Raw genomic sequence first — 16,916 nt, forward strand, 5'->3', positions numbered from 1 at the left:
CGCTGCACCCTCAGGTTGATGGTCTCCAGGTTGTACACAACCACGTCAACAGAGTCCTTTTCAGCACAGAGCTCTGACTTGATTGCATCCGCCTCTTTTTGATGGCCTTCTTTATCCACCATCATCTGCTCCAACTTGACTTGCAGGTCCCTGGTTTCAGAGGTCTGCTGCTCAAGATCTCTCTGACCTTTCTGCAGCATCGGGCAGATCTTTCCCAGCTGGGAGTTCAGGTAGTCTTTTTTCCTGGTATGTTTAGCCTGAGCCTGATCCAGCTTGGCTTTCAGGTCACATATCTCCTGCATAAGATCCTTCTCATGGCTTCAGCTGTTGTCCTTCTTTTCTTGGAGCTGATCAAGGAAATTGGCCAGCAAGTCCTTTTGGTTTTCCCCTTTCCCCTCAGATTTGCTCTGTCCTATACTTTATTATTAGATTGGAAAAGCTGTTAGTGCTAACTAACACAATATTACATTATCCCTGATCATCATGGCCTAGAAGAACACATTTCAAAAGCCAAAAGTCGTATGGATTCTGATAGTCCAGTCTCTCCTGAAAAAAGAAGTGTAAATAACATGACTGAGCATTATAGTGTTTTGGTTTTACATTTATTATTACCAAAGGAGACCAGGCAGACCAAAAATGTAGTTGCAGTTAGTACGGAGTCAGTCTTGCCTAAGATAGATAGATGATAGATAGATAGTAACTTTATTGATCCCGCGAGGGGGAATTATTTTGTTTCAGCAGCAATAGGCTACAGGTAAGAACAGGTAAAAATAACAGGGTAAAAATTGTAATATAATATAAAAAATGTCAATACACAATATATACAATTATAATAACAGAGTAAAGATATTAGATAAAGAATGCACACTATATCTAAATAAACAGTAGTGCAAAGATTTAACCAACAGTGAATGATTTGGCCTGAGGTGATTTGTTAGAGTCTTATAGCAGTAGGCAGGAATGTTCTCCTGTATCTGTCCTTGTGACAGCGGAGCTGGATCAGTCTGTTGGAGAAAGTGCTCCGCTGTCCCTGCAGTAGGTGGTGGAGAGGGTGGTCCGGGTTATCCAATATAAATGAAGATATGGAAGTTGGAATAGTGTTTGTATCTTATTCAGTTTTTATTTGTATTTGTTTATTTATTTATTACACTTATTCTTATCTCATAAATTGTAGCAAATTACAAAGAGAATGAATAGACAGTATGGAAGTGAGTTTAGCTTAAAAAATAAAAATAATCTCAAAAATCTCCATGACATCTCTAAAAGTGGTAGAATTATATTTTATAGTAGAACTTAGAGTATCTCATTTAAAAATTATGAGAGGAGATGAATTTTGAAATCTTGAGTTGCACGGGGATTACAAAACACCCATCTGACATCCATCTAACTCTGAGCTGACTGCCCAAAGGAGGGCAATGAAACAAGTGAAATCAAATGAAACAGCTGCTGTCAGTCAACTTGGTGGCCTAATATAGATCATCATAACTGATGCTGTACTTACAGTAAAGCCAGAAAAAACATTAAAAAAGAGGAACTAAAACGCGCAGGCAGACAGTGAGTAACCATGCAATCACTGTCACACATATCGACACGCTTGGAAAAACTTTTGCAACTCCAACATGTTTGGACGTTGTACAAATTCATCAGATTCTACAAACTTCTTGGCCTCAAAAAACTTTCCAACACCTGGAAAAGGTTGTTGTTATTCCATATATTTTTTTTCTATATTTTATTTCTATATTAATACTTTCCGAGTTTATTCAATTCATTTACATCAGGGACCATGTACAAAAACACATTAATCTCACAAAAGGGAGAATATGCTTTGCACCAGATTCAGCTAATAGCTCAATTCTATTTGTATTACATACATATTAGATACATAAGTCATACAAAGTTGCAAAAACAGGTCGTCAAAATGTCAAGTTAATGCTAAAAAGACTGGCTGCTTCATATCCATTTTTAAACCTTAGTGGAAAAACATAGAAATCTGTGGTTTTCAGATAGACAGGGAGTTTATTCCATTCTTGAAGTGCCCCCAATCTCCCCTATTTAAAGCAGCATGACTGTGTGTTTGTGTGTTTGCCTCAAAATGAACTCCAGTGGCCATGTTCATCGTCATGAAGGAACACGTCATCCAGTGTAACTGTGACACGGTTCAGTTCTGTCGTTGTAATCGGCAAAAGTAAGAAAAGTTTAATAACTAAAAACAATAATGGGCACGCCGGTGGGATTGTATTGCACCCAGAGGACTGCTGGGAAATGTTGTGTTTTTCCATGTTGTATCTGTCCTTGGATACATAAATTGTATACATACAGTACACATGGCGTACTCTGGGGAGATTCACATACATCGCTATATCACTGCAGAAATGTCCACAGGCTGCTGGCCTCTGGGTTAGCAACATAAATTTGACTGTCTGTGTGTTACATTTATATGCCTTTCTTAAGAACTAATGTACTTCAGCGTGAGTGACTTTAAGGAAGTATGAGTGTGTATGCGGGGTTGTGTAAGTTATTGTACTGCCTAGTCTTTAGGGAGTGAGGAGAGTGCAATCTGAAGGAACAGCTAGGGGCCACTTCATATCCAAGTGAAGCGTTAAATAACCCCCACCCACCACACCCCCGTACACACCCACGCACACACACACACACACACCTGCATGATCCCAGGGCTAGAGGGCCCGATGATATACTAAGTGCTCTAAATTTCACAGACTTCGCAGACACACAGGTAAACGGTCCCTGGACACTAATCCTGCGCAGGTGTGTGTGTGTGTGTGTGTGTGTGTGTGTGTGTGTGTGTGTGTGTGTGTGTGTGAGAGAGAGAGAGAGAGAGAGAGAGAGAGAGAGAGAGAGAGAGAGAGAGAGAGAGAGAGAGAGAGTACATATGAACGTGTAAAAGTGTTTCATTATGTGGATTTGGAGTATATAAAGTCTAATAATCTATATGCCAGTGAGTTGACTCCCAGCACTCCCTATAAAATATAAAACTAGACATGAGAGTGCCCCATTTACTTTTTATGGCCATGGAAAGAACCTCGGCAGCCAGATCCAGATGGGGGGTTAGTGTGCATCTTAAAACCCACTTTGAGAGTGGCTTTCCCCCAAAGCACAGATCATAATGAGACACTGAAGGAAAGATAAGAAAAGAAACAAAAAATATAGTGCTATTATATTATAGTGCCCTAGAGCTTATAAATCACAGCTCAGATATCAGCACAGTGGTCCTCAGGGGGAGTTTTACTACTCTGTCGAGGGATTATATGTTTACTACTTCCGATTAGTTTTCTTTAGGATAACTTCTCTCCAAGTGGATGTCAAGGACAGCGAGGTACAGAAAGAGAGAGGGAAAACAGAGTGTGTGAGCGCTTCACCTGCCTCTAGTCATAACATCACTTCTTTGTCTTCACACACCAGTGGTCTCAGACATACAAATTCTTATCTAACTTTGTCTTCCTCTACAGCACACATCAACATGGCAGAACATGCATTTACTGCGGTGTGATATCGGTGAGTGAGCTTGATATTGAATGGGACTTTTTTGAAATATGAAATATTGTATTTTAATTTTTTTAAACTATGGGTAGACCTGCTTCCTTAACCTTAAAAGTCTGGTCTGAGCTGCAAGGGGAATAAAATACAGTAGCAGCAAATGTAGTATGCTAATGTAAATACACTATCAACAATACCACAATGTGAAAACACACCATTACAAGTAAAAGAAGAGCACTCAAATTTGATCAAATTGAAGTAGTCAAAGTTATATGAACAAATATGCAATGTCATCATCACTTAGCACAAAAAAATTTAAATGTGTGGCATTCCTGGATTATTATTACTACTGATGCATTAACATGCCAGCAGCATTTTAGACTTGTAGTTGGTCATATTGAGCCAATTTCAAGTAGTTTAGGTTTTGGGTCTAATAATGTATAACAATGCATCATATAAATAAATGTAGTGGAGTAAAATGTATAACATAAACCTCTGCAATGTAGTGGACTAGAATTAGGACAAAATTGAAAATGGAAACGCTTGAGCACAATACTGTCCAGCTCTTAAATAAAAGACATCCAACCTGTAACTTGTGCTAGTGCTACTAAAGTCTTCACCCTGATGCTGCACACAAAATAAATGATCATCATGTAAAATATGATCCATTATAAGAGATTAAAATGCCCAACAGTGTACAAAGCAGTTAAAACGAGCCCCATAACGAGCAGCTACAACGTTAAAGTAGCCTACTGTTTATGTATTAAGGGTCTGACTTCTTCTGCCACTATGAGTCCATCACGTATCATGAGTGTTGTGTCTTTTGTTACCTGTATGTGAAGCAGCAGCGCCCTCTGCTGTCTGAGCAGTACATCACAGCAGAGTTGTCGCCCCGCCAGCGCTCTTTTCCCATTGGCCGCTTTCGGCCATGTGACCAAAACAGAATCATGGCGGCTACTGCGGCTGTCCGGTCGAGCATGGGTCTGACTTTGAGGCTTTCTCGAGCTTTACCGGACTGCAGCACATGTCCCTTCTACAGGTTAACCGGCTGTGTGAGCAGCGTGGGCAGTTTACAAAGGAGGGGCTCCTTTGATAGATTTCGGACCATAAATCGACACTTGCAGACGAGTAAAGGTGAGTGGTGCAGTTTGCTAACACTTTTAGCCTCGTTCAGAAAGGGCTGCTTCTTCCCCCAGGACTATTTGTTTACAATATGTCTGGAAAAAGTAACTTTTTTTCATTCAAGTTTTTTTAAGCTTTTGTTGATGCCAGTAGAGTTTGGCTTGCAGGTGGTCGTAGGATATCAGCACCCGGGGTCGAAAGTCCGCTCAATAACACTTGTGTAACTTGACATCAACATTCCCAGATGGGGTTGTGGAATGCAATGCAACAAGTGAAACATTCTCCACATCTGGTGCCGTCAGGAGGAGCTGATAACAGCACTGTCAGCAGAATCACTCACAGTCCTGATGTTTGTTTGTTTAAAGGTCTTTACCACAGTGAGGAGGGCAGCTCCAATGCAGAGGACCCTGACGATGTGTAAGTTTACTAGGGACGTTTTTTTTTTAATTTATTGTGAATTGATAGCTGGTATTATTCAATGCACACGTCATATTTGAAAACATTGAAACTGCGAAGTTCAAGTCAGTGGAGGCTGCATTTAATCTACAGTGAAAGAGAGCTTAAATAGTTGCTGAGCCATGCTGAACTTGCAATCTGAACCATTAGTACTCTAAACCAGAATGCATATGCTGCATTTGGGAGACACATTTCGCCCAGAAGTTAATATTTTGAGGCTAGAAATTAATATACTTTGTAGCACAACATTTGTGGGTCCCCTATTAAGTGCAGAGCTGGTGGTTTTATCCCCGGCTCCTCCTGTCCTGTCAACGTGTCCTTCAGCGGTGACCCTGAGCTCTTGAATGCTCCTGATATAGTGGCACCTTGTCCTGCTAAGGATGAAAAGAGCTATGCAAGTGCAGTGCATTCACCATTTAGTAAATACTAATAGTAATTTATGTGCGCCTAAAATCAAAAGGCTTACCCTCTGAAACCTGTTGGGCTCTGCAGTTTTATTGACGGGAGGATTTTGGAGGCTCCAGCAGAAATCAACACCACGTTCAACTACATTAAATAGCAGCACTGATGACTAGCAGGGACTCAGTTAAATAAACTTTTCACCAGATAAGCTCAAATGTATGATTGTTAATAAGTTTATTAATGACTAATAGTTTTTAACCCGCTGCTGTTTTAGGGTGAACGTGGTGTATATAGATCGGTCAGGCCAGAGGATCCCGGTTAAGGCCAAAGCGGGAGATAATGTCATGTATCTGGCTCAGAGGCATGGAATTGAACTGGAAGGTGAGCACATGCACAGTTAAATATCTTCATCTCAAATATTTAATTGAAGCATTGCTGTCAAGATGTTTATTGCTCATTATATGTGTGTCTCTTTCATCTAGGAGCCTGTGAGGCATCACTGGCCTGCTCAACATGTCACGTCTATGTGACTTCTTCCCATTTTGACAAACTGGCAGAGCCTGATGAGAGGTAGGCCCGCTACAAATGACATCTTCCGTAACCACAGACCAATGTTTGTGGTGAGAGGGAGATCGCTGTAAATGTTGACTGATATCTTGGCGTTCTAGGGAGGATGACATGCTGGACATGGCGCCCATGCTTCAGGAGAACTCCCGGCTGGGATGCCAGATCATTCTCAGTCCAGAGCTCGAGGGCATGGAGCTCACCTTGCCCAAAGTCACCAGGAACTTCTACGTGGACGGCCATGTGCCCAAACCTCACTGAGAAGAGGAGCGGGTGCCGAGAGTTGGCGAAAAAACGAGGGGCGAGGGGTAACGACGCAAGCTTGACGCCGTGTGTGCTGGTTGAGTGAGGGGAGGGGGGGGCGACCGCAGAGAGATGCTCGGCTAGGATAGTAAAGTCCGGAGCCACTCCAAAGACTTCTTCCCGACTGACTATTTCCACAGTTAACCAATGACATCAGGCAGAGTCAGACACTACTCGAGTCTCACTGAAGGTGAAATTAATGGTTACTTCCAAAAAAAACATAAAAGCTGTGATGGTTTAACAGATGTATTTATTTATGTGGATTGTTCTCAGGCCAGCATCGAAAGCCATACAATCCCACAAACACCAGACAATTTAAGAAACATTTTCACTCTTTTTTTATTACATTGCAGAGCAAGTTTCAACAAAGTTCATCTTTGTGCTGTTCAATGGAACATTCCTCGTTACAGCTCGTATACGCACAAGCATTTCAAGATGTTCTTAGTCATTTCTGCCACTCTCGAGTCACTTCTTAGATATTGTATGCAAATTTACTTCCATATTTTGATGTACCAGGTTCATCTGTAGGTGTTTCCCTGGCTTATCAACATGTACCCACTGACTTAAGTTAGCTCCAAGTCATAGACCTCAAACTTGTTTTCTTCTGCTCGGTACGGAAGCCAGACGCAGAAGAAGCCATTTATCATCATGAAGTGGATTTCAAAGACAAATGTTGCTTGGAGCTGAAAGGGTGGGCTCACAACAAAGTCAATCAGAATTTAGACTGTTAAAACTTACATTACATTCATTATGAACACTGCAAATCATATTAGGCGAATTGTGTTTCAGGTGCCAGATGGAAAATGCATTTTAAAGCACTTCCTCTCAGCTTCAGGTGTGCTTTGATCGTGAGCAGAATGGAGGTGTTGTGAGCTTATTGTTACCATGAAACGAGTTTACCACATCTACCCTTAGCTTGTTGAAGTCTACTGTACTTGTCCTTATGCACAAATGTAAGTCAACTGTGTATCTCATGTGTTAGAAATGACTCATATTTAAAGTTGTGCAATAAAATGTTTTTCAAAGTTTTTGAACACTGCCCTCATTACGCAGCAAGCTCAAACACTACAACGACTCAAAGGGGACAAAAGTGATATTTCCACTGTACTTAAATTATCGAAGCTAGTTAATTGCGTAATTCACAGGTGGCTATTGTTTGTAAAAAAAAATGTCCACCTTTACCCAGCACAAACATTTGTGTTATCACAAAAAGTGCTTTGCAGCAGCTACCAAGTGAAACTGGAGCGAAGCGTGGGCAACGCTTTTATTCCCCAGCAGGTGTAATCTAGTTAACCAAAAACACCCGCGTAACTCCTGGTCCAAAACACGACCCCGTCATAGCAACCAGCTCCAGCGGTGCGAGTTTCCAGTAAGTCGGCTTACTTCATCAATAGGTTGATGATCGATTTTGGAGATCTAAGGTGAGCATCAACAGTTGTGCAACAGCGATCTGGGTGGACTGGACTGTGTGACTTTGACCACATTGTGTACTGTTGTTTTCAGGCCCAACTGTGAAAGACGTGGTTAGCCGTAGAGGCCATGACAGGTCAAAAATAGATAAAGACGAGGATCGGTAATCTTAACGCTATAGAGTGTGGATACTGACAATTTTAAGATCATAGTTAATGGATCAGAGCATGCAACCATTTATCTTACAGGCGCCTGCAGTGAGCTCTGGTCCAACTATAAGCCAGCAGACCGTATGCTTCAGAATGCCTGTAGAGTTAATACATCGAATCAGATAATTTGCTAAAACTGTAGTCCACACTGACCATCAACACTAGTATTATTTTGTAGTCCAAAACATTAAAGCCTCAGTGACCTAATATCCCTGTGATGCAGGTATGAGATAATACGGGTGGAAGAATATTCATTTACTGTCATACGTTCAGGGATTCTCACTGATAAGAGTGTCAATATCCATCCGAGCTGCTTCTGCGCTCGCGACAGTCAAACTCCGCGAAAACCGCGAAAATCTTTGCCATCATAGAACGAAAGTGCTACATTTGTGTTCTAGAACACATTTAAACTGCACTGAAAGCCCTCCGTTTCGTTACAGTTCTTCCGGTGAGTTAATTGAGTTACAATGTGTTAAAATACGTCTCTTTCTTGATTCAGGCGGCTTCATGTCATATTGACAAGGGAAATGACAGTTCGGCCTTGTTAGTCTTTAAAATAACAATATGACACTAATGTTAGCTGATTCCCGTTAGCCCATGTCGGGTCTAACGCTAATAATGTGGGCCGAATTAAATTTGTCTTCAGTTCATGTTTTCAATATCACTTTCACAGTTGGTGATAGTTTGGAAACAAACTTGTTAAACACTGCAGTAGCCCTAGTTTATCTTCTTTCACTGTGGTGTCTGCAAACACCAGTAGCTTATGTAGCTCAGTTATATGACATATGGCTATTCATATGGTACAGGTGTTGTAATAGTTTATGTTGTGCCAATGTTTTGAATCCCTTTCTCTCTAGAATAGTGGTTCCCAACCTTTTAAACTTCTGAAGTCTTAATATGAAGCAATATTTCCTGTCCAATTCTCCTCACAGGCTGCATGCATGTCTATGAGCTGTGAGCAGTTTAATTAAAAAATAGATTTTCCATCAGACTGTTTTATTTGAAAGACATTTAGTAACCGGAAGAGGTGGAACTATACAACAAAAACTAATATATAGAAAAATGTCTGAAAATAAAAAAAAATTGTAGCAAGATTTTTACATTTCAGAAATATGTTTATTTATTATTTTCCACCTTACTAAACAACCCCTGACCCCCAGGTTGGGAACTACTGTTCTTAAAAGTTGTTTGTTTTTGTGCTACAGACACTTCAACATGAGCACAGGACCCAGGAAACAAGCTGCTTTCATCCAGGGAAACCAGAGCACAGTTGAACACGATGCTTCCCACTCAGCACTCTTCTACCTTTTCCAAGAAGTGTCCAAGCTAGCATCCCCCGTCCACAACAGTTTCCTGGACACAAATCCACCCTCCGCATGGCTGCACGAGACGTCTAGACAATGTCCTCTTATAGTCAAAAAAGAAGAAGAGGATGCACATCTGTTTAACATCTCTCATAGTTCCTGCCAGTATAGTTTGTCGCCTTATAAACAGATGAAAAGAATGAAGGAGGAGAGTCACGGCAGCAGGGTCACACCTTTGGTTGAGCCACATCCTAAATGCAACAGCCCCTGGAAAGTACTGAGTCTGATCAATCTACAATGTGAGAGGCTCCTCCATCAAGATGTGGAGTCAGAACCAAGTTTAGTATCATCTACCGCAAAATTAGGCCATTCAATAGACAAATCATCGACTGCCAAAGCAGATGTAATGTATCAGGGAGTCGGCGGAGTAGGTGTTGAATGCACTCTGAGACCTTCCCTTCTTATCTGTGACAGGCAAGAAATCCCAGCCTGTGTCACTCTTATGGAAGATGTGAGAGGGCACTCCAGCAGAGCCAGAGGTTATAAACCACAGTGCCGTGTGAAAGACTCCAAGGTGGGCTGCTGTGTTCAGTCACAGACGGCTGAAAAGGTCTCAGTGCTCAGTGTTGACAGACAACTTGTGTGGAACGAGTGTAAGAGGGGTTGTGTCTCTTCTGAACAAGATATTTTGCATGCACCCTTTTCTGAAAAGGTTTTGTCGCAAACGCACATCCCCAATGCATTCTTTAATGCCCAGCTGACTTTTAATTCAAACAAAGATGCAAATGTAGCTCTGTCGAAGCCAACACTGGACCTCAATGCAAACCTTGCTTTGACTGCAGAGCCCCCATGTGACTCCCAGGTGCCCCCTCCGAACCCTGTCCTGCCTCCTCCGCGATCAGCATCGCTGTTATTTGGCACTACAGAGAAGTGTCAGTCACTCACAAAAAGAGATGACAGAATCCCATCATCTAAACCAGAATGTACACACGCTCCAATAGAGGAAAAATGGCCTCCAGTTGCACAACTAAAATACTCAAGCTATAATGGAGAAACAAACCCTTCCCCTTCTGCAACATCAAAAACGGAACAGGGGCCACTGGAAGAGGAGGACATTGCATCTCCATCTACCCAGAGGTGGAGAACCAAGACTCCCAGAAAACAACCCCATCCCAGGCGGAGTGCCGATATCCAGGACCCAGACTTCCAGGGAGTGACGTTCAGGATGGACACGGAGCTGGACAACAACAGGGAACAGTGTCGGCTCCTCATAACTTCCAAATACAGGTAGTGACAGATTCATTACATGTTTGCATGGGGCATCTAGAAAATGTCGACGAATACTTGAGTAACAGCTAACAGTACTAAACACGCATTATCATTGGTGTCTGCTGCAGCAAGGAGCTCCACAAGAGTGTGAGGAAACCGAGGCTGAGGACGCGGACGTCCCAGAAATCCATTAAAACTAGCAGCTCGGATGAGGAGAGTTACCTGACGGCCAGCGTCTCCAGTGAGTGACACTTGAGTGCCTGCGCTGGTCTGTGAAGCTGACGTCAGTTCATATTTTTACAGGCTCCCTAGACAGCAATGTGGAGCCTCTGTAACTTAAACTGATAATCTCATTGATACAATATAGATGAATCAATTTCATTCACAGTATAGAGTCAAAAAAATGGCCTCAGAAGGTTTTAAAATCTGTATAACATACAACACTGTTCATCCTCAGCCCCTCGATTCAGATAAGAAACTATTTTATAAAAAAATTGAATGGGGACAATAACAGAACCACATAAAGTGACTTAACATAATATATATGAACTAAATTATTATATATTATCTAAATAAATATATGATGATCATACTTTTAGACATATGATCTAATATGATGCTGCCATGCTATGTGTTCAAAATGAATATATCAATAACATTACTCTACAGTTATAGCAGGTAGTATGTTTTTACATGACATGCCGTTTTTCTCCACTAGAGGGCATCACTGCATCAAAACATGTGACTTGACCGCATCATTGAGGACAGGTGGTGCACATTTATTTGGGGAAACTATCGTGTAAACATCCTAAGACCATAGTGGGTATCAACTTCCCTTAAAAACAAGTAACAGAATATAAATTTGAACTTTCAGCTGTGCAGCCAATGCTTTGTTTCAAGCCATTGCAGTGATTTAGCATCTCTCCTCACTCACACATTTGAAATAACAAACCCTCACTATTGGAAATGTACATATGAACAAGTTTGTATCTCCAGCATTCAGAGACCAGACAGCCAAAACTCTCCTGTGACTCCACCCAGATATACAGCCTTGTTCGTTTATGTTCGCGGTTAACAGCAAGTCTGTTTGCGTCAGCCTTTATTTTGATTGAACCATTTTTTAGTACACACAGTTCAAACTGACTGTAACACTAACTAAAGATATGTTTCCTTTCGGTTTCATAAGAGGGTAAAGCGTGTGCATCATGCTGCACCAGGAAGACCCCCATGTGGAGGGATGCAGAGGACGGGACCCCACTCTGTAACGCCTGTGGAATAAGGTAGCTCATTTTAACACTGAAGGCTGCTGACGCTTTAAAAACAGACATGAAGTACGAGAGCATATCTATTAGATCACTGTGGGAGCCTAAAGCCACATTTACATTGAATGCAATTTAGTCTTGACTTTTAAGCAGACATTCATCAAATGTAATTTTTCCACAGAGTTAGATTTTCTATATTGGCTTTAACATTAATCTCCCTGATGATTAGTTCATGAAGATTGATTATCCAAGTTAATTATTATGAAGAAATGGTATCATCCAACATGTAATAACCTCGAACATATAAAGAATTAGACTGCGTTTGACTTTGTATAATTGTATCCAAATATTGTCATATTTGTCAGTTAAAATTCAACAAATTATCCGTAACAATAATTCCAAGGAATAGAAACAACTCAATGAAATTAGTAACCGAGGAGACATGGACTTGTTTTCAGCTGATATTGGCTCATTGTCACCACTGGCTTTCATTAGCGTAAAGGTGAAATCAAATACTTTTACTTCCCCACAGTTTCTTCTTTTGTATTTTAGTGTTAGAAGTTTTACTTAAGTGTTGGAAGTTTTCTAAAGTAAATGTAAAAGTCTCAATACATGTCAAACAAACTGCACTGCTTACATGAGATACATGCAGCATCTTTTGCAACAATTAATCCGAGGATGACTAAATGAAACTATTTGGGTTAGTATGTTGATGTAGTGTTTGTCTTTCATAGTCTTAGCCTGCAGGAACAAACACTATTTGCTTCTGAGAAGAGGAATGTTGCTCTGCTGAATCTGTTTCACTGATCCCAGATGGACAATCTTAAATGTGGTCCGTCAAACATACACGTCATAGATAAATATGAACTAGCAAAAGATGTTTAATCGTTTCTGTGTTTTTTCTGTCTTGACTTTGGAAGGTATAAGAAGTACAGAGTGCGCTGTGTCAAATGCTGGCACATCCCCAGGAAAGAGGGCAACTCCAACTCGCGCTGCCTCAAGTGTGGAAACTTTGTGAGGCTGACCTCAGCTCAGCGGAAACTCACCGCCTAGAGAAACACACTCAGAGCGAAGGTTTTTACGTCCACATGTGACGAAGCTCCACACACGTTTGCACAGAACTATCCAAGACTACTCTCTCTGGCTCCGCAGCTCTTTGTCCTCTACGGTTCACTGCAGGGGGGAATGCCAACGTAGAGGAGCAGCACCAGCTTCTTATTTGACTCAGTATTTAAATGAGTGTCACTGCTACAATGTTGTACCTCGGGAAATGGCACTAATTCCCTTTGGCTCTATTGGCCGCTCTCAAGGTGCCGCACAGCCCAGGGAACAACATGAAAAGAAAAAAACTGCCTGTACTTCAATGTTTACTGCACTGATCCTGTTTGTAGCATGTGTAATAGGACTTCTACAGTTGACGGGTTTGTTTTATACTGATTTGTAGCATCACTGTAGCATTAATGGGATCCTGAAGGGCTAAGAAGTGGACACATTCAGCGGAAAGTGTTGACGTTTCTTCATCTAAATAGCTCCAGCGTTGCTTGTGTATAATGGTCAGCTGCGCCAGATGGTTGCAGCCGAAAATTATTTTTGCACAGGACCACAAACTGCAACCTGAGCTCAGTGCTGCGTTCACTGTCATTAACTGCAAAACAATTTACTCCTCTGGACCTTTCGACAGCAAGACTGTCTGCTAAGCTCAGTGGATACACATTTAGTTGCACATTATTAAGTTATTAAGTTATTTATCGTCTTTGTCGTCGATTCTAATTGTGGTTTGTTTGTTTTTTTGTCGTTCATTTGGGTTGCATGCCGGTTTAATTGGTGCACAGATTTCCTCAGCATTGCTGTTTTTCTGTGAGAAGAATATAAATAGATTTGTGTGTGTGTTGCATGGGTTTTGGTCTGTATTAAATTCTGCATGAAACATTTGATTTGTTTCCTGTTATTTGTAGGGATATACTGTAGGTAAGACCCACTCTTGATATAAATCCCCTGTGTAAGGGGCAATGATTATAAAATAGGATATGTTTCACGTTAAACGAGAGGCACAGGGAAGAATTGTTCATTAGTGAGACTTCCCACAGTTTCCTCAGCCCTCCCTGCAGTACAGGCCCATTTGCCAAGTGGGTGGCCGCACATGAATTGATACAGAGCAGCTATTATTTCAAAACGGATTACGTCTTCCTCTTACGTGAAAACTGTGTGCCAGACTGTCCTGCAACGAGGAACACCGAAGGAAATGAGCGCTGTGTAAGCCAAGAGCATAAAAGTTAAAAACAAGCTCAGAAAAATGAATGTGTAAAATGAACGTGTACATTAAACATATTTCAATCCCAAAAACCTGCTGTGGCCACCTTAATATCACACTAAACCTTAATGGATGATCGAGCCAATAAAGCGCAATACAATAAAACATATAGACCTGCACATTTGAAAATAATCTAGTGTAGCGGGTCTGTTTTCAGTCCTTGTTTTGAAAAAAGCTCAGACATTAAGAGTAATAAAGGAGTGAAAAAGGATTTTATCTCTCTGGCATACTGTTAAATGTTCAGGACGAGTCAGATGATAATCAGTCTTCCTCTAGATGACTGATTTTAACCACTGACGATTGAAGTACTCAACTTGTTTTAAAGCTGTCACCTGATGTATGTGCAGTTGTGTTTTGCATTTGTTTCTCAGATTTTCTAAATCTATTTTATTATTTCTTATGTTTAAGTTTGTGTGTGTTCTATGTTTGGCATGACTGCAAGATCAAGTTCCCCCTTCTGAGAGTCTGGATTTAAACTGAACCACAATAAAACAAGAAGACAATCCAGAGTGAATCATGATTAGGGTATTATAGAGGATCAATCAAGTGACCATTAGTGTAAAAAGACCCGACTCTGTGATGTTTGAGACCAGTGGATAATCGTTGTGATTATGTCTTCTCATAGAAGATCTATTTTAAACATTTAGGCTTCAAAGCTCGTGTGTCAGATTTGCATCTGCTGTTGTTTTGATGAATACTTGCAAGAGGAGGAGGAGAAAGTTTGGAGTGGGAGGCTGGAAGTGTCTTAAGATGTAGTCAGATGTGAATGAAAGCGGAGACGTGGGTCTGCGCCGGTTCTGGCTAGATCAGCGCATGTTTGGGGCCGCCGTGCCGCCGGACACATTTCGGACCATGACCTTGGACAGCAAAGTCATGAGGGAGACGGGCGGAGGGGAAGACGTGAACGACGCAGCTTTTTCACTGATAAACACGAGCAATCCCGATTTGGAGCAAAGCGCTTCATCCTTCCCCGAAGTGCGGGAGGAGGGAGACTTTGCGGTCCGACTACAGGAGGGTCCAGACAGGGGGACCTTCTCGGTGAAGCCCCCGTACTCTTACATCGCTCTCATCACCATGGCAATCCTCCAGAGCCCGAGGAAGAGACTCACTCTCAGCGAGATTTGCGACTTCATCAGCCAGCGCTTTGCGTATTACCGGGAGAAGTTCCCCGCGTGGCAAAACTCGATCCGTCACAACTTGTCTCTGAACGACTGCTTTGTCAAAATGCCCCGGGAGCCCGGGAATCCCGGCAAGGGGAATTATTGGACTCTGGATCCCATGTCAGCCGGCATGTTTGAAAACGGGAGTTTTCTTCGGCGGCGGAAACGCTTCAAGAGGCAACATTTCTTTTTGAGAGACTTCAGGGCGAAGGAGCGCGGCCCGACGCCCGTGTTCCCTCTCCTCGGAGCGCACAGGATGAGCTGTTTTCCTCCCCAGGGTCCCGGTTTGTACCACGACCTGGGATTAAGGAGTCGATTTAGCTCACAGACTAGTCCCAGCATCCCACCTGTAAGCAGCATCATACCTGCACTCACCTCGCTCCTCTCCAAGAGTTTCCCCTCGTGTGTAACCTTTGAACACTGCGGCCCGGGACGCTGCGCCGCTGTCCCGTCTCTGTCTCCGAGCTGCTCGCTCGTGTCTCCCGTCTCGCTGCACGGAATGGTTCCCAACTACCCTGTTTCTCAGCTGTCCAGTTCCCCCTCTGGACTCCTAAAAGTTTCGTCTAATTTATTTATGTAATGTAATGATGCCCGACTGTCTCGATGAATCTAAACCCACATTATGTATAAATACAGGTTTTTTTAATGATGTGACAGCTAGGCCTCTGTAGTTAGATATCGGTTTCTGAACGACTGGTACTGTTCAGTTTTTAAATATGTTTTGAATAAAACGTGATTGAATTTATTGAGTTTATGCAATTTAATCAAAACGCAAAACATGGCCTCCTAAACGGTTTTTACATTTTGATTGACTATTTTAATTCTCTTAAAAAAATCACAAAAATAAAAATATTTATTTAATATTTTTTAAATGATTGCGCACATCTAATTATATAAAACAACGATAATAATATCAGATCATTTTAGGGCAAAGGATGCCGTTTTATGAATAGAATAATATATTATAATAAATAATAGTAGCTCTTAATGCTCTTAATGTTCATCTCATCCGAGGCCTTTACGGATGTGCACACATACACTCGTCTGAAAAATAAATTGCGTTTATTTTACTGGTTTATCAAATGCAAACACAAGAGATCACAAAAGATCTGAGCGTGTACACATTTGACCTTTCCCTCTCTGGATTACTGATTTCCTCCACATCACTTTAAACAAGTTCTGCTTTACAAAAAAAAAGACGTTGTTTTGCCTCTGCAGCCGAATAAGTAGAACAAGAGCGTAGCAGAGTTTGCATGAATATCAAACACACCTGTTCACCTGTTCATCTGGTATGCACGTTCAAACTGCGGTTGTTTTGTTTTATGTGGAAATACCAGCAGTAGAAGTGCGCCTGCTTTTAGGGAGGATTCAGGTCGTTCAGCAAAAACACCACAACTGAAAAATACACAATCATTACTTAATATATACTGTGAATATGAACTGTAAAACGTAAACATTATGGGCGTTTTTTAAAAGATGCATTTATGTGTATTATTACCATTTTAATGTATTGATTTGAGTGGCTTTATCTGTTAATCCATTCTATATAAATGCATAAATATCTTCATATATGATTTTGCATGTTATTAGTAATTTGTGAATGAGGGAGGGACTCCATCTGATGGCTTGAGTGAAAAGTTACAACATGT

The 16,916-nt window shown here is 41.4% G+C and overlaps 3 protein-coding genes across 4 annotated transcripts; all 3 read left to right on the forward strand.

Annotated features, from left to right (window-relative positions):
* The first annotated feature begins 4,435 nt into the window (after positions 1–4,435).
* Positions 4,436–7,370, forward strand: fdx2 (ferredoxin 2). Its single transcript, XM_068727108.1, has 5 exons — positions 4,436–4,629; positions 4,983–5,034; positions 5,750–5,856; positions 5,958–6,045; positions 6,144–7,370. Exons 1-5 carry the CDS (start codon positions 4,443–4,445, stop codon positions 6,298–6,300), a joined length of 591 nt encoding a protein of 196 aa, XP_068583209.1. The 5' UTR covers positions 4,436–4,442; the 3' UTR covers positions 6,301–7,370.
* Positions 7,371–7,673: 303 nt separating this feature from the next.
* On the forward strand, positions 7,674–13,679 carry zglp1 (zinc finger GATA like protein 1). 2 transcript variants are annotated; one of them, XM_068727401.1, is made up of 5 exons: positions 7,674–7,763; positions 9,167–10,552; positions 10,663–10,775; positions 11,721–11,814; positions 12,717–13,679. In XM_068727401.1, exons 1-5 carry the CDS (start codon positions 7,741–7,743, stop codon positions 12,847–12,849), a joined length of 1,749 nt encoding a protein of 582 aa, XP_068583502.1. In that variant the 5' UTR covers positions 7,674–7,740; the 3' UTR covers positions 12,850–13,679. The 2 variants fall into 2 exon arrangements, with proteins under 2 accessions (XP_068583502.1, XP_068583503.1); XM_068727402.1 differs by lacking the exon at positions 7,674–7,763 and adding an exon at positions 8,321–8,409.
* Positions 13,680–14,889: 1,210 nt separating this feature from the next.
* LOC137885195 (forkhead box protein D3-like) lies at positions 14,890–15,987 on the forward strand. The gene has a single exon (XM_068727352.1). It carries the CDS (start codon positions 14,921–14,923, stop codon positions 15,845–15,847), a length of 927 nt encoding a protein of 308 aa, XP_068583453.1. The 5' UTR covers positions 14,890–14,920; the 3' UTR covers positions 15,848–15,987.
* The last annotated feature ends 929 nt before the right edge of the window (positions 15,988–16,916 follow it).

This window comes from Cebidichthys violaceus, unplaced genomic scaffold (assembly GCF_023349555.1).
Source record: "Cebidichthys violaceus isolate CVI_PGR_0920_01 unplaced genomic scaffold, fCebVio1.0.p SCAF_4, whole genome shotgun sequence".
Taxonomy (NCBI): Eukaryota; Metazoa; Chordata; class Actinopteri; order Perciformes; family Stichaeidae; genus Cebidichthys; species Cebidichthys violaceus.

Bases quoted from the DNA above. Each gene is read 5' to 3' on its own strand.
- fdx2 (XM_068727108.1), top strand. From the start codon at position 4,443: ATGGCGGCTACTGCGGCTGTCCGGTCGAGCATGGGTCTGACTTTGAGG. The intron at 4,630-4,982 runs GTGAGTGGTGCA...GTTTGTTTAAAG, and splicing joins ACACTTGCAGACGAGTAAAG to GTCTTTACCACAGTGAGGAG. The intron at 5,857-5,957 runs GTGAGCACATGC...TCTTTCATCTAG, and splicing joins GCATGGAATTGAACTGGAAG to GAGCCTGTGAGGCATCACTG.
- zglp1 (XM_068727401.1), top strand. From the start codon at position 7,741: ATGATCGATTTTGGAGATCTAAG. The intron at 10,553-10,662 runs GTAGTGACAGAT...TGTCTGCTGCAG, and splicing joins CTCATAACTTCCAAATACAG to CAAGGAGCTCCACAAGAGTG. The intron at 10,776-11,720 runs GTGAGTGACACT...CGGTTTCATAAG, and splicing joins CCTGACGGCCAGCGTCTCCA to AGGGTAAAGCGTGTGCATCA.
- LOC137885195 (XM_068727352.1), top strand. From the start codon at position 14,921: ATGTTTGGGGCCGCCGTGCCGCCGGACACATTTCGGACCATGACCTTG.